Source organism: Lissotriton vulgaris, chromosome 9 (genome assembly GCF_964263255.1).
Source record: "Lissotriton vulgaris chromosome 9, aLisVul1.2, whole genome shotgun sequence".
Lineage (NCBI taxonomy): Eukaryota > Metazoa > Chordata > Amphibia > Caudata > Salamandridae > Lissotriton > Lissotriton vulgaris.
In genome coordinates, this window is record NC_141697.1 from 800,188,146 (window position 1) to 800,213,108 (window position 24,963).

Genomic DNA, 24,963 nt, shown 5'->3' on the forward strand with positions numbered 1-24,963 from the left:
ACGTCACCTCACTTTACACCCAAATCCCTCAGGATGAGGCATTGCAGGTCTTAGAAATATACCTTGAACAACGAGAAAGACGGCACCGGGTCCCCACTTCTTTTATCCTTTCACTGGCTGAAATCACGTTACGCAGTAACTATTTTAAATTTGAGAATGCGTTCTTCATCCAAATAAAAGGCATTGCTATGGGCTGTCCATACGCACCTGAGATGGCGGTACTTTATATGGCACAATATAAACAAAGATTCATATTTGAGAACAATCCATTTGTTGGCCATATAATCCAATGGCTTAGATACATTGATGACGTCTGGCTCCTGTGGCAGGGGAGCCAGACGGAACTAGACCAGTTCTACAATTGGCTTAACTCCAGGCACAGAGACATTGGTTTCTCTATAGCATCCAGCACAAGTAAAATGACTTTCTTGGACATCACAGTAGGCGTCCGCGACAATATCCTAACAACGACCTTACACAAGAAACTTACAGACAGAAACACCATCCTTCACTTTAAAAGCTCGCATCCACAGTGCCTGAAGGAAAATCTCCCTTTTGGGCAATTGTTAAGAATAAGAAGGAATTGTACTGAAATTTCTGACTTTGATCAACATGCTACAAATTTTTGCGCAGAAATGGCCAAAAGGGGTTACCCAAAGAAACTTCTTAACCATTCTAAAAAACGTGCCAGATGCACCGCTAGGGAGAATCTCCTGGTAAAAAAAGAAAAAAATGAATTGACTGAGCTGGTGTGTGTTACAACTTATGGATCACACACAAATCAGTTCAAACGCATTATTTTGAAAAATTGGCACCTATTGGAAGATTTACCAAGTCCTCTAAAGAAACCCATTTTTGCCATGCGCAAAAATAAAAGCATTGGTCAACAACTGATTAGAGCAGACAGCTACATTCCAAAACCCAAAAGCGATTTGATTTCGCAATGGAACTTAAAACCCATAAGCGGGCATCACAAGTGTGGCAACTGTATATCGTGTTCCTCTACCTTGGAAGGTAACATATTTGACCATGATGGGGTCACATGGAAGCATGAGATGTTTACCAATTGTCGTACAAAAAATGTCATCTATGCCGTGGTTTGTCCCTGTGACAAGGTGTACATAGGCAAAACTTGTCAACCTGTCAATTCACGCATCACACAACACCGATCCCGAATAAGGAAAAAAGTGTGTTCTGCACCCATGGTTGAACATTTCACAAGTCATAACCATGGGGAAAATGATTTCAAATGGACGGTCCTTACATGGGCTGATCCTAAACAGTATGTACAGGACATTGAGGCGGTACTACTACGCAAGGAGGCCTACCTCCTTTTGAAATTTATTACTGTTAACAATGGGCTAAATGTTCTTAGCGAAGTCACTAGCATATAACTGGCTTCCTATCATCGGTTTAAAATCAATGACTACATATCCCATAACCCCTAGCGAGAGGGCCCTTCACGCTGGTTGGTTCCCGGCACCATGTGACCAACAGACACAACTTAGTCTATTTCACTCGCGGCGGCGAGCTGTTGTGTCCATCCCAATTTCGAAAATACAATGCGGTCATCCAATAACCTAAGGTAAGACCCGCTTTGCGGCTAGCGCACATACACGCGCTTGCTCTCGGGCGCGACCGGGCATTAACCTGCTTGGTTCCCCTCCCCCACAGGAATCAATTTTGATCAAGACTTCTGCCCTTTAAGCAGACGGGTGACCCGATGCACCGAGGGTCACAATCCACGGTAAGACGCCGCACGGCGTACAACCGAATTTGTTTCTTCTCTGTTTGGCATAACTAGAGACAGGGCATTGATCAGCTCCCCGCCTGTTTCCTCTTTTTTTCACAGAATACGGTGAAGATATATTTCGCCTTCTAAATCCTTGGAGAAAAGTAAGCGATTCACCACTTTCTTTAATTTTCCGGGGCATAAGACACACCACGCGTCCTCGCTAAAACACACAATCTCCTTGTGTTTTTAGATTTTCATAAAGGGACATTATTGTACTGAGAACCGCATCCTTCCCGGCCTCGACCTCGGAGCTGCTGCTCCATACACAGAGGTAATCTTCTCAATTTCATAAATGCATGCACGTAGTAGTGCCGGCCTATATTTCATTTGACAAACACTCACCATGCCAATGTCACTACATTGCAGGTTGACTCCCACGGCACATGATGACTATTTCCTAAAAGACTCAAACGACCACAATCCTTTGGTCGCATAAGGTATGCTGCATCGGACGATGCATTCATATGGAAAAAGCTTTCTTATTTTAAATGTTCATCTTTCTAAATCCAATTCCTTGTCCTCTCTCCCCAAACAGTACCAACGGATAAACTCCACGCCCTGATGAGAATCCGATGATTTGTACATTGGTATTCGAAACGCGTTGGCATTTAGCATCATTGTTTTGCCCAAAATTATTGGCATGTCCTAATTGATGTTTGGTTTTTCCTTTTTCCTGTATTCACCCACACAATCATAATCCCATAATAAATAGTGTTACAGGAAGTTGGGCAGGTATTGAATAAGACGTACCCCCAAAACTGTTCATTATCTCATTATAATTTATGAAAGCCTGTTGTTTACTGTTTTGATACAATTGCTCAATCACTGTGTACAATGTATATGCACTTTTTGGTGATATGTTCACTATAATTCACACAATTATGGTTTACACGTTGTTTGTTGTGCTTTTTCCCTTGCAAAAATCTTTTTCTGTGTGTTAAATGTAAAGTTGACTATGTATTTTTTCCTGTCGTAAATCATGGACAATTTATGAACTTCAAAAAATAATCGACATAAATCAATTGTCTGAGTTAACTAACAGTGTGGGTTTTTCTCTTTGATCAACATTAAATGTCGTAATCATGTATATAGAGGCATAGGTAAATTCTACTTTTTTGGCATTAATAGGCCCTACCTACCCTCTTCCCTACTGGGCCAAACCCCTCCTTTCTTTGCATGTAAATGCGGCGCATCTTTGGTGCCGCAAGGAGGGAATAGCGTGACGCATCAGTTCTGGCGCATCCCTGCTGATTTGCAGAGATGCGCCAGAACTCATAAATCTGCCCCTTTATGCTGGCAACATTATGCATTGTCAATGTAAGACAAATCAGTAAAGGAATATTTACAAATACAAAAAATTGTATAGTGCTCTTGAGACCCTTCCCCTTTCTTCGAAGAGCATTTCCATATGTGGAATCTACAGGAAGAAGTATCAAATTGAAACCAAATTACATTCTGTAATGCTTTTTCTGATAGATATTCTGCCTTCTCATTACTCTTTTGTGTTTTCTTTGGTTTAGTTGCTCTTTGATTATGATTTTACTAGGCTCAAGACTTTCTTCCCAGCCACTATGGAGCGGAGAAGTTGGACAGAACTAACGTCAATTGTCCGTCAGCACCTTATTGAGCCGACATATCCCTTCAGTGAGCGATGACTGCTACAAATAATTACATACACCAAGATGACAAATCTACCGGATGATAATGTATCTATCTGCCAAAAACATATGTATTCTGCAATTTCCTAGAGTATCATACATAATAATTTTTTGTATGTATGTATGTAGTATGAACTCCTGCCCATTCTTAATAACCTCGTGCAGATTCTTGATAATACATCGTGACAGCTCTTTTACTAGGTAGAATACTAGCCATTCACTTGAAGTGATCTCTCATTTCTATGGACTACTCTACCACTGCTGAAGGGTTAGAACAAACTTGTTGCAATGTTTCAAGACCAAGCGAGGATCAAGAACAAGTGTTACTTGTGGCTAACTTTCCCCTATACTTTTTTTTTATTTGATTCATTAAAAAAATCATAAAAGGATGGACAGCCATCATAAAATGCAGTGCTTTGGAATATACATTTTAAAAAACCTAAAAAAACTTAAAGTTGATGTCAGAATAAGGAGATACTTATTTTAAAAATAATGACGAATATAACAATGCATTTGGGAGAAATCTGCTAATTAGTTGGCTGCTTGGCAGGGTCGCATTTTGCCAGTTCTTTTGCTGCGATTTTCCATAGTATTATGGCTCTACAGGACAGAGGAACTGTGGCTAACTTTCCCCTATACAGTGTGGGTGTCTTCTATAAAGCCTCTTATGACATTCGTAATTGTGTCTTGCTATATTATGGCATGTGCTATCCTGTTCTCACCTTTGGTATTGCTCCATTGTTTAATGTTTAGAGTGCTGTGAAAATTCTACCAACCATGTGGAACTATTTAATGTATCAAGATCCAAGCTACAGGCAAGTAACTTGTCTTATTTTGCTTGGCTATCCTTTCTAGATGTTGACTGCAATGACAATCATAACGAGGAGATGGACCCAGACTCGGATATCAGCCATAATAGTGTCAGTGAGAACGGCCCTGAGCAGGTGGGCTCTCCTAATAAGGAAGACATGGAGTTATCGACAAGCTTTAGCGAAATGGATTTACGCACATCCCTTAGGTATAGTACTTTTTATATAAAGTATCAGAACTACTGATCGTTGAATGGCATATTTTTGCACTTATTAGATCATGATGTTCTTTAGGTTGGCGTATTAGGGTTACAAATACAGTCTAAAGGCTACATATCTATTGCCTTTAACTTGAGAAGTAGTCTACTATCTAATGTCTGATCCTACAAGAAGGCCTGGGCAAAGTGGTAAAGGCAAAATACAAACCACCCAGAGTTCGGAGCTCGTTAGCATTTGTAAATTACGGGGCATATTATCAAGCCACGGCGTTAACATTATTGTCACTTTTGTGGCAGAAAACTGCCGCTAAAGGGGCGATAATGGGCTTGATAATACGCCGTAGAGAATTCCTATAGAAGCCCATGTTCACACCAGAACATGGGCTTCTATTCCCAAGGGCGTATTATCAAGCCCATTATCGTCCCTTTAGCAGCAGTTTTCTGCCACAAAGGTGACGATAATGTTAACGCCGTGCTTGATAATATGCCCCTAGGATTCATTTTTAGAAGTTTTCCATATGAGATAAAATATAAAAAACTATCAGCAACAGCCCGGGCAAATTGAGGAAAAGATTTTTTTGCATCCCAATTCTTCCTGAAAATTTGGAAGTTATTTTTAGAGAGAAATTGTGGTGAGTGAGCTTTGCAAGAGACCTTGAGAAATGTGTTAATAGATAGAAGATATTAGAATCTACTGTAGAAATGGCCCACTTGCTATGTAGGAAATATATGACAACAACAAGTTTTCTGAAAACACAGGACCATATCAGTTTGTGATTCAGTGCACAGGTGCATGTTATTTAAGGCATCTTAAAATGGAAAATGTGTCCAGTTTTGGTGTGCACCTGAGAACAGTGGCTGTTGCTTAATGGTAAAGTGTCCTTCATTGTTTAGCTGTATTAAATATTCACTCCTAGAGGTGGGGTTTACCCCTATAAAAGTATTTGTCCATTGTTGCATTCAAAGACTCGTAGGTCCTGTCTGTCTTCCTTCACACTAATGAGATATCTTTTATGATCTGGACAGGAACTGAAACACCAATGCAAAGCATAGTTTGTTTTTAAAGGGTTTTGAAGTTAGGATACTCTGCAGGGGCCCCGTTCACGTTCCCGAACATTTTATACAACTTTTTTTTCAGGCTTTATCACCAAATATCCCTAGAACCTGAAGAATAATTTCTTGCATTTTTGGCTGCACATATTGGCCTTCTATATCTTTCTAGAAAGGAAGCACAATAGGATTAAGCATCAGTTCCCCAGAGGACACTCATGTGCAGACACCTGTCACCATTGGTACAGTCTGCCGCAACAGGGATCAATCGTAGTGAGGCTTTGAGCCTTCATCCAGGCCTTGTTCAAGGACCTCCTCCAGTTATAGTTTCTCAGTGGATGCCTAGACCAAAACGCGCTTCAATGTTCTGCAAGTGCAGTCTTAGACAAAGGGGATTGAAGAGTTACCACTTGTCTGACATTCGGGGGTCATTCTAGCCTAGCAGGGAAACATGCCCAAGATGCGCATAAAACCACAGTGGTGTCGCAAACATAGGATATTATGGGTGTATGTAGAGCACCAACAGTATCAGTCTACTTCCCCAGTTTTTCCAAATCACATTAAAATGTCATCAGTACCAGTGAAGTGTGGCTCAATGGTTAGAGCGGCAGACCCTGTTGCAGAGGTCTAGCCCGGGACCAGGGTTCAATTCCCCGCCTCGGCGGGTCTTGGGCTCAAAATTCCACGGACCTGATAAATCTCGCCTCGGTGCCTATTCCAATCATGGAGTCCCACTCTGCAACTCTGGGCAATAGCTTGCTTAATCTCCACAACGGCCCCCACAACGCTAAGGATGCCTGGCCTCCAACTTGGGGGTGCCCAGGAGTGGAAGCCTCACAGGGAAAGCCAGGATGGGTTCCACAGTGGTATTCGTACAAGCGCCTTTGAGACCCTTGCGGGTGAGTAGTGTGCTATACAAGTATCAATTTACATTTACATCAGAAGCATAAAAAATGATGGTCTAAAAATTACAAAGGACAGCAATATGTGCAAAATCACGGCTAAACCTGTGAAAATTACAGACATAAGAATACAAAAATGCCCCTGTCACTGTTGTAGGGATAGCATCACAATGGTGTAAGAGAATATGCATAACGTGTAAAGAGGCTAGATCTCATGCTTGGTGTGTTTGAAGGGAACGCAGTATGTCTGCAAACACTTCCTAGTGCTTGCATGTTTCTATTGGATGTACCAACATTTTGTGAAGAGTATACATCTGCTTCAGAAACCAAATCCAAGTCACCATCATCCATCAGCCTTTCCCAGTTGGTTCCACCATCTTGTTCATCATTCTCATCCATCCTCCTTCCTTTAGCCACCCTTTTGAGATTCCAAACTTTACCATTCCTAAGTCTCACAGCATTTTGTAGCGCTTCCACAACCTCTTCTGCATCAAAAAAACAATTCTCCCCTTTTCTAACTAAGCCAGTTTTTTTAACTACTGCACTCAAAAGTGATGTAGGGCCGATTTGCGTAAATGTCTCTTTTGCAGCAGAAGTGTCAGATGTCCTTAAGACATAGTACACACAGATACATCATTTTTTTTATGCACACATATCCTAATGCCATGGTGCACCATGTTGTAAATACAACGCATCTATTGTGTAGGATTCTGTCGTACCAAAGCACAAGTTGTTTTGACAATTTGCTGAAGCAACGCTGCTGTGTTTCATTTCTTAAAAATATGCTCCTATGTGTTTAGCTGTATTAAATGAGAAATTAATAAACCATCTCTACTTAGTAGACATGTATTCACTATCAAGATAAAATTTGACTTTCTTAATGTGTGCCTTAATGTATTGAACAGCAACCAGGTATAAGCCTATACCTTGACTTTTTCAAGCATAAACAATTTTTAGTTTAAAGGATTAACACTTCTTCTTTATGTTTATCCTGGTATACTTATTTATACCTTTTACTTTATATTTTAGTTTTTCATTTCCACAAACATTAACACATGGAAAATGAAGACATTGTCACTTCATAGTCACATAGAAAAGACACTACATAAAAACCATTTTACATTAATGTAAAATGTTTAAGGAAATGTAAAACTAAAATATAAAGTAGAAGGTATAAATAAATATACCAGGATAAACATAAAGAAGAAGCGTTAATCCTTTAAGCTAAAAATTGTTTATGCTTGAAAACGTCGAGGAATAGGCTTATCCCTGGTTGCTTCACAATATAACGGCCCTGCCTATCCCTTGTCCTGTGGGCCTAACTCCCCTCAATTTTTGAAATTAATGTATTGAACAACATTTATGGTTTAGATAATTGGATAAGAACCATCCTCATGTAGGTAGAATGTGATTACACTGAAAACTGCACTGCAACTCAGAATCAGGCAGTGACGAGAGGTTGCTCCCACAGAACAGTTGTGTTCTTGGGAGACCTCCCTGCCGGGTGCCGTTTCGGGTTTTGAACTTTGATATACTTGTATATGCATCCCGTATTATTGGGATTCTCCACTACAAGTGATGATCAAACTACGATCATTTTCAAAAAAAATATTTTTTTTAAACTTGGCACATTGACCGAATTGTGGCTTGGCCAAGTCCAGGATTGGGAATGACAGGCGTGCTGACGAAGACAGGGGTGACCTTTCGAGGCACAGTAAGTCGGTCGAAACATGTTGGCACAAGCAGTAATAGGAAGGGTGTTTTGAGAACCTTATTTCTCCTCTAAACACAACCCATCCTTTCTTTCTTTTAATCCTGGTTGTGGAACCTATGAATAAAGGTTTTGATTGGTATCCCCAAACCAGTTTTAGAGCACTTTCCCATTAACTGCACTTTTGTCGTATCACCATTCCTAGTTACAGGGTGAGAATTGGCACTTGACCACAGTGTGCGTCATATTTCTGTATGTGTTGTGTCTTGTGATTTTGTACCATTTTTTATTTTTACCCCCTCCCTTATGCTCCGCCCTGAGTGTGGCTACACCAGGCCGTATTGTAAGCAGACCCAATGATGAAGCATGTCACACATTTCGGTCTGTGAGTGAGGGCAGTTTTTCAAAACAGATGAATTTTTCTCTGTTTTGTACTATTAAACATGTGTTCTAATCTCTCCACCCTTCTTGTGTGTGTACAGCTTTACCTTGGGGATTCAGGGGAAGTAGAGTTTATGTTTGACCCTCTCCCCTTCTCTGTGAATAATGATTGAACTGGAAACAACAAAGATTTTATGCAATGTGTGCATTAATGTTTCATGTATTGCATTTAAATGTTGTTCTTAGCCATGCTTACAAACGTGTTTCTAAGATCTTTACTGTATGCCCTATGCAATCTGAATGTAATGTAGCATTTTACCTTTGCTTGTGTTTAAATGTGCACACGCATAATAAATGTGCACTCTTGCTTTAATATTTTAAGTTGACAGTTTAGGTCTATAATTCTTCATGCTGCATAAAGTACTGGTCTTCATTTTCTGCTAACATGACATTTCTTGCACGTATTGACATGCATTGTTTGTTGAAGAATAGACACATTACTGTACTAGTGATAGAGAAAGAGACTGAGAAGAAGACCTTGATGAAAGAACATGGAGAGCCTGAGCATTAACTGAAGAGCCTATTCAGCAACGTTGCGACATGGACTGTGTGTGACAAGACAATGTTGTTCCCATGCGCAGTGTGGGATCTTTTGCAGTTGTTGCAGTCTAAAACATGAGAAGTGGATAAAGACAAGAGACCCCCTGATGATTCGCTCTAACATCGTTATGGACACAAGGTGCCTCTACACCAACCTGCTCCTCTGATATGGCAGATCCTGTTCCTTCATTTATATTTTCATTGGATGTACCAACATTTTGTGAAGAGTATACATTTGCTTCAGAAACCAAATCCAAGTAACCATCATCCATCAGCCTTTCCCAGTTGGTTCCACCATCTTGTTCATCATTCTCATCCATCCTCCTACTTTTAGCCATCCTTTTGAGATTCCAAACTTTACCATTCCTAAGTCTCACAGCATTTTGTAGCGCTTCCACAACCTCTTCTGCATAAAACAAATCAATTCTCCCCTTTTCTAACTAAGCCAGTTTTTTTAACCCAAACCCAGTCACACACTTCAATCTTTTTGGGTTTCAAACCATGTTTCATATCATAATATTGTTTACTCCTGTCATGCATTCGTTCCAATCTGCTCCTTACTTCTTCATTCGACCCAGATTCAACTCCAGACAAACACACCCAAGCCGGATTAAAATTAGATCTAGGTTGTCGTCCTCACATTATTACAAAGGATGGTAACCCTGTAGCTTTCTAACATGTGACACAGTAGGTTCAAACCATCTTCCCCACTTGCGTAATCCAAGCTTCACTTCCATTCATAGCTAATTATATGGTTTCCTTCAACACACGGTTAAATCTTTCCACCATTCCATTCCCACTGGGATTATATCAGACAGTGGTCCTGTGCCTAATGTCCAATCTTTTAAAATACGTCCTGGCTTTGTTAGATAAAAATTCAACTCTATTATCACTTACAATGCATGCTGGAATACCTAGAGACATAAAGGTTTCATGCAAAAATTGTAATACTGATTCAGTGTCTGCCTTGTCCACTACTTTAATGATAGGCCATTGTGACAACCAATCCATCAAGACGATTAAATACCTTCGGAAACCATGGTTAGAATCAATTACAGGCCCCATGATATCAATTGCAACTAGCTGTCTCACATGGTTCCTTATGAATGAATCCTCCACAAATTGGTGGTTTCAAAGTTTGAAAGGATGTGTCTGCCCTACTGCAAGCACATCACTCCCTTGCCACCCTTTCAGCAGCAGCATCCAGCCCAGGCCACCAAAATGTATTTTTCAAGATAGACTTAAATCTGGTAATCCCCGAATGCCCCTCATGACATAACTCAACAATCCCTGCACGTAAACTACCTGACTGAATGATCCTCTCACTTCTCAACAAACATCCCTCATCCAAAGTTAGTTCTGATCTGACAAAAGAGTTTTGTGGCTTCACTGAGCGATTCCTTCGTAGACCAACCATTCATTACATATGAGACAACTTCTAGTAAAATTAAATCCTTTTGGAATTCCAACTCCCACTCAGTCTTATTTATTGCCGAACGCCCTTGATCATGAATCAAAGCTACTTGAAAGTCATTCCACTTGTTATCCTCTCACTATTCTAGCATTGCAGACATTCTAGAGAAAAAGTCAGCTACAACATTATCCTTCCCAGGGGAATAGATAATTCTGTAAGTAACATTTTACTTTTACATAGAAATTCTTGCCAACCCTGCAGAAACATTCTCCGACCCCATAGATGTCAGAATCATAATTGAGGGGTTGTGATCACATCTCAAAGTACAACCCTTACCCCAAATGAAAGATCTGAAGTGCTCCAAGGCCCAGGCACAAGATAATGCTTCTTTTCAATGATAGGGTATTTCTCCTCACAAGGAAATAAATATCTAGAAGTGTAAGCTAATATTCATTCCGTTCCTTTGTCAACCAACTAGGACAAAACCGCCCCCAGACCTTTATTACTCACATCCGTAGTGATTATGCTGTTATCAGCAGGGTCAAAACTGCTTAAGGCTGTAGCATTAACTACTGCCAACTGAAGAAATCAGAAATAATTCTCACAATCAGGAGCCCATTGAAAATGGCACTCATTCTTGAGTAACTGGTGAATGTTATATGTTTTCTCAGCAAAATTAGGAATATACTTTGTACAGAATTCTGCCATGCCTACAAATTATCTCACATCATCCTTGCTAGCAGGTGTAGATTCATTTTCGATAGCTGCTACCAATGTGGGTTTTGATTTAAACCCAAATTCATCTATCACATGATCCAAATAGATAACACTATTGCTGGCAAAATTATATTTTGAATACCCCACAGTGAGGCCTTTTTTCCTAAAATCCTTAAAACATTAAGAAGTCTAGCTTCATGTTCCTTTTCACTTGCACCAAAAACCTGGCTATCATCTTGGAAAAAGGTAACACCTTCTTTCCCATTGAACAATTAAAACATCAGACGCTGAAATACAGCTGCCGCTGAAGCTAACCCAAAAGGCTTGCACTTATACTGATAGCAGCCAAAAGAAGTAATGAATGACGTATATTTCCTGGATTCAGGTGTCAAGGAATTCTGGTGGTATGCTGATGAAAGGTCAATGGTGGAGAACCATTCAGCCCCTTTTAAGCATGTGACCATTTCATTGATTTCGGTAGTGGAAACCTGTCAATCACTATGTTATGGTTCAAGTGCCGCAAGTCCACACAAAGTCTAATTTTGCCATTTCCCCGTCTAGCGATAACTACCAGAGAGATCCAATCGGAAGCTTCAATAGGTTCGATTACATCAGCATCAATTTATTTCCAAAGTTCCTCTGCAAATTCATCTCTTACCAACAAGGGCACATTACGACTTTGATTTTTTTGGAAACAGCATGCCTCCGTGAGACGAATTAGATGCTCAAAACCCAAAAGATTCCCCAATTTGTTACTAAAAATGGTGGACAATTGATCCTGGATTCTTTCCCTAATTTACTGCCTTCATCTACAGTTAAAACCTGTTCCTTACTTTTAGGATCCAGTATGATATGTAACATTGTCCGGTCAAACCAAAGCCAAAACAGGTGGACCAGTTTTTGCAACATACAGTTTTCCCCAATTTTGTCTATTTTTGAATTGGAATGTGAAGGACCTGAAGCCAATCAAATCCATCTTCTCCCCACTCTAACCCTCAGGATGTACGTCAGGTTCCAATAAGTGCTTCCCTACTTTATTTACAAATGATGTTTTCCATAAACCTTCATTGATAATCGTATAGGGTCAGCCAGAAACGGTAAAACCTTTTAGTTTAACTCCACCAAACATCATCCAACATTCCTGCTTGTTCCCACATACGACATCATTGATGTTTAACACACGGTTGTTCCTAACATTTATAACAAGACTATTGACGGATGCGTCTTCTCCTGAATTACCCGACATACCAGGATCTTCTTCCAATTCACTTATAAATGTAATTTTCGTGTTTTCCCGAACACCTTAGCATAATGGGCAAAAAGGCTACAGTTGCTACATTTTTGCTTAGCTGCAGGACAGTTTTTACTGTATGCCAAGTTGTGAGAAGTTGGCCTGTTATATGATGTCCACTAATTATAGTGGGCACCTTGCACCAGTCCAAACAATCCTTATGGTGATTTAAGAGGTCAAAGATAACCTTAGAAAGCTATTCAAGTGGTAGCTGTGGAGAGCAGCCTTCAGGCTTAGTCTTGAAAGAATGTTATGTAGTAGTAGATATTTATTGAGCGCCTATTTCACCCTTAGGTCTCATAGCGCTTTGTCAACACAGGTAATAAAGGAAGAGACAGAACTTAAAATAACCATGTTTTGAGATCTTTCCGAAATGTTTTGTGGTTTGTTTCCTGGCGAAGTCGTAGCGGCAGTGAGTTCCATAGTTCTGGTGCAGTTTTAGAAAAAGATCTATCCCCGTGTTTTACAGTCCGAACTTTGGGGATTGTAGGAAGGTGGATACCTGACTATGGTTACCCCAGATTTTTTGCCTTGTGTTTAGCTGGTTTTCAACTTAGTTGGCCTGGCTTCCTGCTAATCAGGGCCCCAGGCTATCTGCTCTCTCCGTAAAATGGATTCCATGTACCCTAGGTGCATAACTAAATTGGCTTGGGTCTCCTTATCTGCACCTGTACAGTGCACTATAGGTGCCCAGGGCCTAGGTGCATCCAAGGCCTACCAGGGGCTGCAGCATATCTTTTGCCACCCCTGGCAGGCTATCCAAAATTGACAAAACTGGCTGATCACTCAGCTGGGGCAGGTTGGTGTAATCACCTCTTGCGTAGATATATTATACCTATATCTAAACCTATCTGGACACATATATCCCTATAAATCACTCCTGTGGAAGGCCTTAACAATCCTGGAGGCAGAGTGCTTGGTTTTATGTGAGATGGTGCTCTAGCATGAGCTGAGCCTGTCTGCAGCTGTCGGGCCCAATTCCCAAAGCTGTTCCGGGATAATGCCATACCATATACTATTAAGTGCATTATAATCCTCGCGGTTATATGTTAACTTTGGCTTGGCTTTATCAAAACATGTCGTGTAGGGTGTCATACGATTTGGAATACTATCCCCTCGACAGTCCTGTCAATGGGGATAGCATTCCACCCCTCTAGAGGGAGGCGACATGTTACTTTGCTAAAACGCGGTAGATTTTAAAAGGAGCCTCAGCACCACAAAATGGATGCTTCTGCCACAGACACGGGTCTGACCTCCTGCTGCTGACCGAAACTCAGCCAAGGAGGTCTGGACAAAGGGTTTCCTGTCACAGGGAGGTGTCACACCACCCCAGACAGGAGATAGTGGATTGTAGCAGGGAGGTTTGAAAGAAACCAGACACTGCCTGGGGAGCACAAGGCTTCCCCTTGCATAACCCGGTCAAACCGGTTCTGGGGCATACCAGCCCCAGTCCTAGCGCGACCTGGACAAAGGGAAAGGGGTGTAACCACCTCCTTCCTGGGTACCACCCATAGGAGGGGACCTAGCAGGTAATCCAGCCCCCTAGATTGGTATAAGAATGCGAGCAGTGCCAAAGCACTCAGATTATCCTGACTGAAATTTATTAAACGAAACTCTGGACCCTTCGACATCCTACTCGACGTAGAAGACTGAAGAATCTCCCTTGTGGTCAAGGAATGACCACCCTGTGCAAACAGGCACCATCCAGAGCCTCAACATTTGCTTTGTTGCAGTTCCCGCCGGAACTCAAGTGACAGAGATCAACAAGACCAAGCGTGCCTGCCTTCTAACAGCCCAATCCACAGTCCCTGCAGAGCTGAGACCCGTGGAGGTGACCGGAAGCGTGGGGCCCGCCATCTTGGCAAGACCACGAGACGCTGACCGTGCAGCCCACGAGTGACCCTCGAAGCTGTACATCGGGGTTTGAGAAGCCCCAGCCCTGAGCCACTCTTGCACCGAAGCTCACCCCTCTACACTCACCGAGTGCTGCGTGGGGCCCTTCTGCATCTTTTGGCTCAACACTTTGGCCCGGTCACTTGCCCGTTGGCTTGTGGCCCCTGTGCCGACAAACTACAAAATCTAACTTGTGATTCTGGCTGCTCCAGACTTGCACTCGTTCCTCTCAAAAGGAGCACCCGCTCTGACCCTCCTGGTCTGAGTGAGAAGCAATCTTCCAGTCCTGTGTGGATTGCTCTTGCCAAGTGTTGTTTGCTCCAATCCTGAAGCCGACACCGCTGACAGCGAGAGCCTTTGTGGGACAGCTCGTGATCCACCCCTGGACGTCGCAGATGCCCTAGAGTCCACGTGGCAGCGGAGAGAAGCTCCTCGACAACCACCTGATTGCACCCGACATTGCCTGGTTCCGTCCTGGTTCCACCCTGGTCTCTGCTGAGTGACCCGGACTCTGTCCCCTCTTCTTTCAGGTACTCTACAACTCCGATTCACCCTTGGATCACACCAGACACTTCACCTTCACGACGCCTGCAGCATCTTCAGCTTCAAGCACCATCAACCAGCGTGACAAAACCCGACACTACTTCACACCTGTGCACCCGCTTCCTGTGGGTGAGGTAACTCATCAACGCCGGTGTCAACACTTTGCATTGGTGCATGCTTGTGCTTTAAGCGCTGCACCCGAATCCCGCGGGCTTTTCCCGACTTCAGCATTGCTAGTCCCGACTGCTCCCAGCGATTCCCTAGGCCCCAGGCCTAACCACTGTTCGATTGGTATCTCTTATACCACTTTTTTAATGTATGGTTTGCGTGGCCTCCCGGCCTCATCCATAATTGTGCAACTTTCATATGTTTAACTGTGCTTTTGTTTAAACACTTGTGCCTCTGCACTTATAAATAGTACAGAGGATTATTCTAGTAATAAATACATATATTTTTATAATATATACTTGTGTGGTGTCCTTTCATTAGATATTATGGGATTGTGATTGGTAAAACAGCTTGCTTAACACGACCTCTAGAGTTAAGCCTTTAAGGCTGCTTAGTCCATGCTACCATTAGGATAGCTTGTCTATAAGGTTGACTTACAACCAGACACCATAAGGGATTGTTTGGACTGATACAAGGTGGTTCCAGAATTGGAAACATCATATATCAGGCCAACTTCTCACAGGGATCCTCAACAAGTGTTTGTTTTATGAGCGGAGGGAGCGCCCTGACTGATATTTAACCAGTTTCTTTGCTAGATAGGTCGGACCCTGGTTATTCAAGGTTTTGTGAGTCAGACAGCATAGTTTAAAGGAGATCCTACTCCTTATGGGTAACCAATGGAGGGCTTTAAGGCTCGGAGCTGATGGAAAGCGGGAAGGCAAATTCAGGACCAATCTAGCTGCCGTGTTTTGCAACACTTGTAGTTTTGTCAGGAGTCCTTTATTTATGGGTGCAAACAGCGCATTACCATAATCCAATCGATTGATGATTAAGCCCTGTACAAGGGGCAGTCTAGAGCAGAGGGGAATCCATTTAAAGATTTTCTTTAAGGAGCGCATTATTCCGTAACTAGTATGGACCAAGGAGTTAATGTGGTCCTTCAAGTTTATTGTCCATGATAACTCCTAGATTACGAACTGCTATTTTGGGTGGAGGGCATGGTCCCAGTGAAGAGGGCCTCCAGGCCATGGTCCATGCATGTTGTACATCTCCGAAGAGCATAATTTCTGTTTTGCTTGCGTTTAGGAGTAAATGGTTAGTTGACATCCATTTGTTTACTGATGACATGCACTGTTTAAACCTGTGTTGCGTGTCAGTGGGATCTGGATCAAGAGTGATCAACAACTGCGTGTCGTCGGCATAGGAGATTGTATCAAAGCCATAGTCTCTGATAATCTTGGCCAGGGGCGACACGTAAAGGTTAAAAACTGTGGGACTCAAAATGGATCCCTGGGGGATGCCTTTATCAATAGGTTGACTTTTGGAACAGAAGCCCCCTATTTGTACTTTTGTAGACTGTTCCAACAGTTAGCTCTCCAGCCATTTCAGGGCCAGGCCCTCGACACCAAGCTCCCATAGACGTTCCAGAAGGATGCCATGCGAGATGGTGTCAAAGGCCGCCGACAAGTCTAGCAGGATGAGAATAGCCGACTGTCTGGCATCCAGGGAGAGCCTGATGTTATCAATAATCTCCACCAAAGCTGTCTTAGTACTATGATAGGATCAGAAGCCTGATTGGGATGGATTCAATGTTTTTTTTTCCAGATATGTTGATAACTGCTGGTTAACTGCTGCTTCCATTACCTTACCAAAAAGAGGTAGGAGAGAGATAGGTCTATAGTCGGCGTGTTGTTTGGGGTCAGCTGTTGTGTTTTTTTAGGAAGGGTCTGATGATATCTTACTTCCAGTGTGCAGGCACAGTGGATTCTGAGAGTGAGAGGTTCAAGATATGGGTTAGGTTGGGGATGAGTGCTGGACCAATTTTGGATAAAATCTGTGAGAATGCAGGGTCAGTAGGTGAACCCGATTTCATCCTACAGAGTAGAACGAGGGTGTCCTCTTTTGTAAGTTTGTTAAATTCTTTGAGAGAAGGAGTGTTACAGAGTTTGGTTTTGTTCTGCCTATACAGTGTGTTGGTAATCTGTGGAAATTCTTTATGGATAAGCAGCTTGTTTAACCAGTATGCAACCTTATTGTATTGCCTAAATGAAAGGAGAACCACACAGTAGTTATAAAAATATGTATTTATTATTATAACACACCTTAAATACCTCACAGTATCTGCTACACGCAGATTAACACAAAGCACACAATACTGTAGCACAGAAACAAACGTAATTAGCACTAATACATAGTGGGCTCCAGGGGGAGACAAAACCATATACTAAAATAGTGGTATAAGAAGCATGACTCAAGTCAAGACAGTGTCTACAGGGTGTAGAATCACTGGGACCCCAAGGAACCACCCAAGGTGAGTAAGGAGGGACCCCATAGGGGAAGGGTACAGTGTGAGAACACGACCGCGTGCTACGTAGAGTTCAATGGGAGAGTCGCAGTTGCAGTTTTAGTGTTTAAGGACCCTTCCCAGTGGATCATGAAGAAACCCTTTAGAACATAGAAGGTTGGAGAGCCACCCCACCCGTGAATATCAAAGTACCAGAGCTACCTATCCCAGGGAAGCCGGGTACATAGGGCTGAAGTGGCGTTGGAAACAGTTGTCGATCTCAATGGTATTCTTCAAAGAAATGCCACTGCTGGACAGAAAAAAAGTGTCCGGTGGAACCTACAGGTGTATTCTTCATGGAAGGAACCTGAAAGCACAGGGAACATAGCCTGGGTTACTCAGGAGTGACCAGGGGCTCGGTAGATAAAATGCCCACCGATGTTGGGTGCTTCAGTTGGAAGATGGGGACCTTGACTCTGCAGCCACGGGGACCAGGAGATGTTGAGGAAAACCAGGAGTGGGATACAAGCTGTCCCACAAAGGATGTCGAGTGCTGAGGGGTCGGTGTCCGGAAGGAGCACCAACAAGCATTGGCAGCAGCAACCCATGGAGAAGGTCAAGTAAGGTTACGGTCTGGCCCAGCAAGGACTAGAAAACTCACCACAGCAAGGGGAGTCAGGGTAGGCCTGGAGCAACCTGAGGAGCCCAAGAAAAGAAGTGTTGTCCCTCAACTGAACCCACAGGCAGGAGGCACAGGTGTCACAAGGGAACCTCTAGTATTTTCACAAAGTAACATCTTGTAGGGTAAAGAGTGCAAATAGGCAAAAATCCTTTGTACAAAATGTGGACAGAGATTAGGGTTATCGATATTCCAATGCACTTAGTTGGGGAACGCTAAAAAGCATATGCAATTGCAAAAGTACTCAGTGCACAAGGGTCCGGGTTATGAGGTGGCCACGAGGGATACTTGCCTAAAACTTGGTGAGAGGGCAGCTCAACCTCAAGGAACTTAGGAATCCCCCTCCTGTGTCGCTGGAGCCTTCAGAGTCTCCAGGAGCTAAGGATCAGCAGACCGGTCAGTTTCATAATGGTGCTTGCGAATGCAGCGGAGTGACTACTTCACCCCAAGGGAGATTCTTCAGTTGTCCTTGAATCACCACAGGTCCTGCACGTAGCCTGTATGGTGCACGGGCACAGACGATGCTTTGGACGGAGAGGGAGACAAAGTCAGGCTCAGTCGAAGTCCAGAGTGTCCAGATGATCTAAGTTCAGTGGTTTCTCATTGAGAATCCTGTCCACGTTGAATCTAGGGTCCTTTAGCCAGGTAAGCCCTTTTGTACCCATGGGAGAGGGTTGGACAAATTCAGGGGGCCCTCCCAGTGGAGGGTCAGGATAGTGAGGAGGATACTCCCATGTCCTTCGTCAAGTTTCATGCCACAGCAGGAGCAAACGGGTCAGAGGACTGGTTTTAACTGGACTATGCACAGGGACACCAAGTGTGCCCCAGATGCAGACTTTCAAGCACGTTGGAAGTGCACCCACCCAGACCCAGTACTCTAAATTCTGTCTTGGAGGCGGTCACATCTCCCTGTGACAGGATGCCTATTGTCCAGCCTTCCCCTGCTCGAGCTTTGCTCAGCAGCAGGAGGGCAGAAATGTGTCTCTGGTCAGCAGTAACCATTTTGTGCTGCCCGGGTCGAGAATGCGGGTACCGGGAAGACCAGTGACCCCATAAAACTTGCTTCAAAAGGGTGGAATCATACCTCCAACACCAGTTACCGGTGTGGAGGTATGATTCCAAGGTGTTTGATACCAAACATAAAATGTTTTGTTGCAGCTGTTTTCGAGATAGCATTTTACGCGAACATATAATGCACCTCTAACTATATGTCTGGCTGCGTCAGCAACAGCCCGGGAGAATGGTTTCCGAAGGCTGCTAAGGAGCAAATCCTACTTTTCTACACAGTGGTCTAAGCTATTACATCTGTAACACCTTACCTGTTCTTTAGTTCTTGGTTTTCCACGATCATATCTTGAAACCCCTTGTTTCTCCTGTCTATCCCTACCCAAGTTCACTTTACTTACCAACAAGGTATCTGGTGCATCTCCTTTCAAAACGACCGCACATCTACTAGACATTTCTGCTTTGCGTACTATCGCTAGGACTTCTTCCAAAGGTGCATCACCGTTAACCCAAAGCCTTTATTGTGTTGCGGAGTTTTATGCATGCATAAAAACCTGATCTCTAACAACATCGTTGTGCAATCCTCCAAACTTACAATCTAATGCTAATGTTTTAAGTTCTGAAACATAGCTATCGACCGCCTCAGATTTACCTTATTTACTTTGGAAAAATGTGAATCTGGTAAAACCAATACATACCTGGGGTGCAAAATATTTATCTAAGTGTACCAAGGCTAGATCATATACATTTATGTCACCAGCAATCACAGGTTTAGTCATTTGATTATACACTTTCAATACTGCTGGCACTAACAACAGTAAAAGTATCTTTTTTCTGAGCTGTCGCAATTTTTCCAGCCTCATCCACAGCCTCTATGTAGTTCGTAAAATATGCCCTCCATTCCAGCCATTTAATAGAGGTTTCTGAACCAGCTGCCCAAAATGCTTGAGGTGGACTGATATTATAATTTTGGGTAATCATAGTTTATGGACTTGTCCATTATCTACACTTCACTCAAGGACTAGTTCACTGTCTTTTCCTTCACAACACAAGAGGTACCCAGGCAGGCTGATATAAGTATGAAATAGGTAAATATAGTCTCCCACAAAAATATATAAAGGCTACAAAATAATGAAAATGAACCAACCAGATGAAGACAAAAAAATATAGAAATGTATTAGGTAAATTCCATTGAAACCAAATGCATTCCAGTTATCTTGAAATTCCTTGTTTCAAAATTCAGGTCATTGACATCTCTGCTGAAATGCTGCTATTCCAATGAGGAGATAGGAAATTTGATATTAAAATAAACAAAATGCCTGCTTGTGATGTCACACTGCATGACCTCGCGTGATGAAGTCACTTCCTACATCTCGTCACAGCCTGAGGCTGCGTCGTCCAACAACTCCAGAGAGCACCACACAGGCATTGCAAAGCGCAGGGAGGCCAACTTGCTCCCATGCTGCCGTGAGTGGTTCGCATACCCAGCGGAGGTAACTGACTGCAATGGCACCAGGAATCCGCGCATGCCAGCGATTCGCCATCTTCAGGAATGCACGCCTTAAATTCAACTGGCACCTTCACAAGTGAGTTGTGCTTCCCCAATTCCACGTGATCAGCCAAAAATACACGTCATCTGAAGCTTACAGCTGCCTTTAGTATCTGATGTGAAAAACATGAAATTTAAAAAAAACTCCTTTAACTCCGCTGCACACATGAATCCTCGCAGTTCTTCAGCGCTTGTCAGCAGTGTCAAAAAGGACCCCGCACAGTCCTTCTAATCAGGGCCGGACTGGCCAGAACGGGCACCGGGCAATCCCCCGGTGCGACGCACGGGTGGGGGGCCGATTTTGGGCCCCTAGGGGCGATCTTGTTACAGGGCCGTGCAACAAAATCGGCCGAAAAGCGGCGCTAGCAGCGCACTAAGCCGCACCTCCAAACCCTCCCCCCCCCCAGTCGGGGGGGGGGGGGGGCTGGCCGAGCACTTTGCCGGGGCCGGTTGTGGTACCCAGTCCGGCCCTGCTTCTAATAGAATAGCTTTATCTGCTGAGAAGTACAGAAGAACAAGTCCAGCATTCCTGTTGTCCTCCCTTCAACTGTCCCAACCCTTGCATGAACAGTTCAACACAAACATTCCAAGAATGCTTGCTAGTCAAATATTCCTGGTATCTAAGCAAAACAACAGTACTGTGCTGCAGGACACACTTCTAAGGGCCTCCAACCTCTGCGAATGAGCTCATGAATGGTCAGGCACTGTGGCCAGTTATCAGAGGGTTACCTCATTCCAGACTTGTGGGCTGTCTCAAATCCACCACCCTGGTGTATGTACAACCTGTAAATATGTAGAGATTGCTGCAAGCATGGGCTCGGTGCCTTTAGATGGGTCAGCACCAAATCGACTTCTCTGAATGGCACTAAAAGATTGCTGAATGGCCGCTATGTTCCATGGGGCCTCTCTGCAACCTTTTTATTTATGGGAAAAAGACTAATCCTCGGAGTGTATGTGGTCATTTTCTTATATTCAGGTCCTTCTGTTTTTTGGGAGGTCGGGAACAGTAATAAAGTACATCAGCAAGCCAGACATAAACAGGATGAATGGCCTGCAGTACTTACGCCAATGTCTCCAATTCCGTTGGGCTGTCAGTAAGATTTCCACTAACGGAGTCCCCAGGGGCACTGCTGACCCAACATAACTGTCTACCCGTCTTTAAATAGAGGTAGGTGGACCATCAGTATTGAGAACGTGGAACTGCTCCACATTTGTGGTGGAGTACTCTGTCCTTATAATCTAGATGAGGCCATTTACTCACTATTAAGGGTCCGATTACGATGTCATTTGGAAAGGCTTGAAATGGGATTCAGTATTGCAGAATCCGATTCAGAACCTTGGTTTCTGAACTAATCAAACACATTTCCTAATGACCGATTAGAATGCCCAGTGTGAGAAGTTGGCCTGGTATATGATGTTCACTATTCTAGTGAGCACCTTGCAACAGTCCAAACAACCCTTATGGTGATGGTTGTAAAGTCAACCTTATAGACCAGCTATCCTAGTGGAAGCATGGACAAAGCAGTCTTAGGCTAAACTCAAGAGGGCATGTGAAGCCAGCTGTTTTACCATATGTAACCCCTTTAATACCAAATGAAAGGACACCACACAGGATATATATACAATATATATGTATTTATTTCTAGACAATCCCTCTGAACTCTTTATGAGGTCAGAGGCACAAGCACATAACAAGATACTTAATTAAAATACAATAAGTTGCACAAAATACAGTGGAGCCCTAGGGGCACGCTAAACCATATACTAAAATAGTGGTATAAGTACTACTGCTCGGAAAATGAATAGACCTAGGGCCTAGGGAATCGCTGGGGCTACGCTGTGCTACCAAGTGATAGGAAGCAGGAGGCCCACGGGAGGCGTGTGTAGAGTCTTTACTCACACGCAGGTTACCATCGAGAATGAATGGGAATGAAAGAGTTAGAAACTAGTTCTTTTAGGACACTTCTGACTGGACTCGATGAAAGTTACTTGAAACCTAGACAGTTGGATAGTCAATACCCACAGGAGCACCAAAGTACTCGCGTTACCTCACCCACAGGAAGCGGGTGAATAGGTGTCAAAGTGTGTCGGGTTTCGTCGTTGAATCCTATGGAGCTGTGAAGAAAGATGCTGCAGGCGACCAGGAGAGAAGTGTCTGGTTGGATCCAAGGGCGGATCAAGGGTGAAGAGTACCTGAAAGCAGAGGGGACAGAGTTTGGGTCACTTGCCAGTGACCAGGAAGGAACCAGGAAGGAACCAGGCGATGTCGCGAAGCAATCAGGTGATGTCGTGAAGCTTGTCTCTGCAGCCACGTGGACCAGGAGGCGTCGACGATGACCAGGAGTCAGGCACGGACTGTCCCACAAAGGTTCTCGCTGTCGGCGGTGTCAGCTTCGGGATTGGAGTCAACAAGCCTTGGCAAAGGCAACCCACACAGGAATCGAAGTTGGCTTCTTTATCAGACCAGCAAGGTCTGATGGGCTGCTTCTTTTCAGGGAAGCAGGGGCCAGTCTGGAGCAACCAGACCAGTGGTGTAAATTCAAGGTTTCGTCGTCAAGATGGCCACTAGCCAACGGGCAAGTGACCGGACAGACGCGTCGAGCAGGAAAATGCAGAAGGGCCCCACGCAGAACTCACGGAGTGTGCAGGGCTGATCTTCGGTGCAGATGATGCTCGGGGCTGGGGCTTCTCAATCCCCTATGCAGAGCTTTGAGGATGCCTCAGGAGCTGCACGGAAAGCAAGTCGTTGACTTTTCAAGATGGCCGGTCCCACGTCTCGCGTCGCCTCCACGGGTCTCAGCTTTGCTGGGACTGTGTATCGGGCTGAAGGAAGTCTGGAAGTCTGGAAGTCCGGTTCTTGTCAGGCTCTGTGCTTGGGCTCTGGCGGGAGAGTCGACAAAGCAAGCCATTGATCGCTGGATGGTGCCTGCTTGTGCAGGGTGGTCACTCCTTGACCACAAGGGAGATTCTTCAGTCTTCTATCTTCAGGTAGAATGTCGAAGGTTCAGAGTTTCGTTTCAAGTTTCAGTCAGGATCAAATCTAAAGTCTTGGGACTCAGTTCCTACCTATATACCAAATCTAGGGGCTGGATTACCTGCTATTCCCTCCTATGGGTGGGCCCAGGGAAGGGGGTGGTTACACCCCTTTCCCTTTGTCCAGTTTCGCGCCAGAGCTGGGGCTGGGGTGCCCCAGCACCGGTTTGAACTGGACTATGTATTGGACACCTTGTTTGCCCCTGAATCATGAGGTCTTAACCATGCCACGTCTTTACTACACAGGCCTTTACCAAGCATGCCTTAACCACGCAATTGTGTGGTAAAGTTTTGATTGGTAAAGGGACATGTGTGCTAAAGATCATACCCCTACCCCTAGCCCTGAAAACTGTCCCTTTCCCCCACCCCGCCCTGAGCCCTAAAAATAAACCCCATGCCCTAAAAACGACCCTGTCCCCAGCTCCCTCCTGCCCTGAGCCCTAAAAAATGCCCTCTACATCCATAAGGTATCCCAATCCCGACCCAGCCCACCCCGCCCTGAGGCCTAGGCACAAAACTGCCCATAGCCCTTAAATCTTTCCCTTTTCCCCGGCCCGCCCTGAGCCCTAAATACTGTCCCTGCACCCTAAACATACACAACCCGAGCCCACCCGTCCTGAGCCCTAAAAACTGTATCCTACCACAGTAAACTACCTTGACCCATCCCACTCGCCCTGAGGCCTGAAACTGCCCCCAAAACTGAAACTAAATCCGTTGCTAACACTTCAGCATTTCTGTAGCAGAGTGATATTTCCACCTAAAAATAAATAGTAAAGTGTAAATTACATATCCTCAACTGCACATCTTCTTACTTTGATGTTATGTTGGTAGATGCCACTGTGCAGAGCAGTTTGATATCAAAAAAGCAATATTTTGCTATACCACCTCCAAAGTTGTAGTTATTAGCACGGGAGAGCAACTCCTCTTCAATGGCTTATAAAGTTATATTTTTGTGAGGCTTCTGCATCTGTGTGGGTATACTTGAGGCACTCTATAATTTTTGCTGATGTGTGACTGTAGAGACCTAGGCAGGGTGGTCCTATAGTGGATCTCCTTCCCCCCTTACAGTTTAGGGTGGTCATATTATCTATACCAGGTTTTAGTGAGACTGACTCTTAGAGGCACCTGATTATAACTACTGTGCAATGCCCCATATTTGGGGTCCTTAATCCCACCACCTAATGTTTTAGTGCTGTAATGACACTGTGTTTGATATTGCTGTTTTAGTGTTTTGGTGTTTAATTTAAGAAACAAAATGCTTAT

General features: G+C 43.8%; 1 protein-coding gene across 1 annotated transcript in view; it reads left to right on the forward strand.

Moving 5' to 3' along the window:
* LOC147692287 (serine/threonine-protein kinase D3-like) overlaps nucleotides 1-24,963 on the forward strand; it is a 587,115-nt gene that overhangs the window by 447,527 nt on the left and 114,625 nt on the right. The window contains exon 7 of the mRNA XM_086938546.1: nucleotides 4,309-4,471. Within this exon, the coding sequence (XP_086794672.1) occupies nucleotides 4,309-4,471 (163 nt within the window). The remainder of the gene's footprint in view (nucleotides 1-4,308; nucleotides 4,472-24,963) is intronic.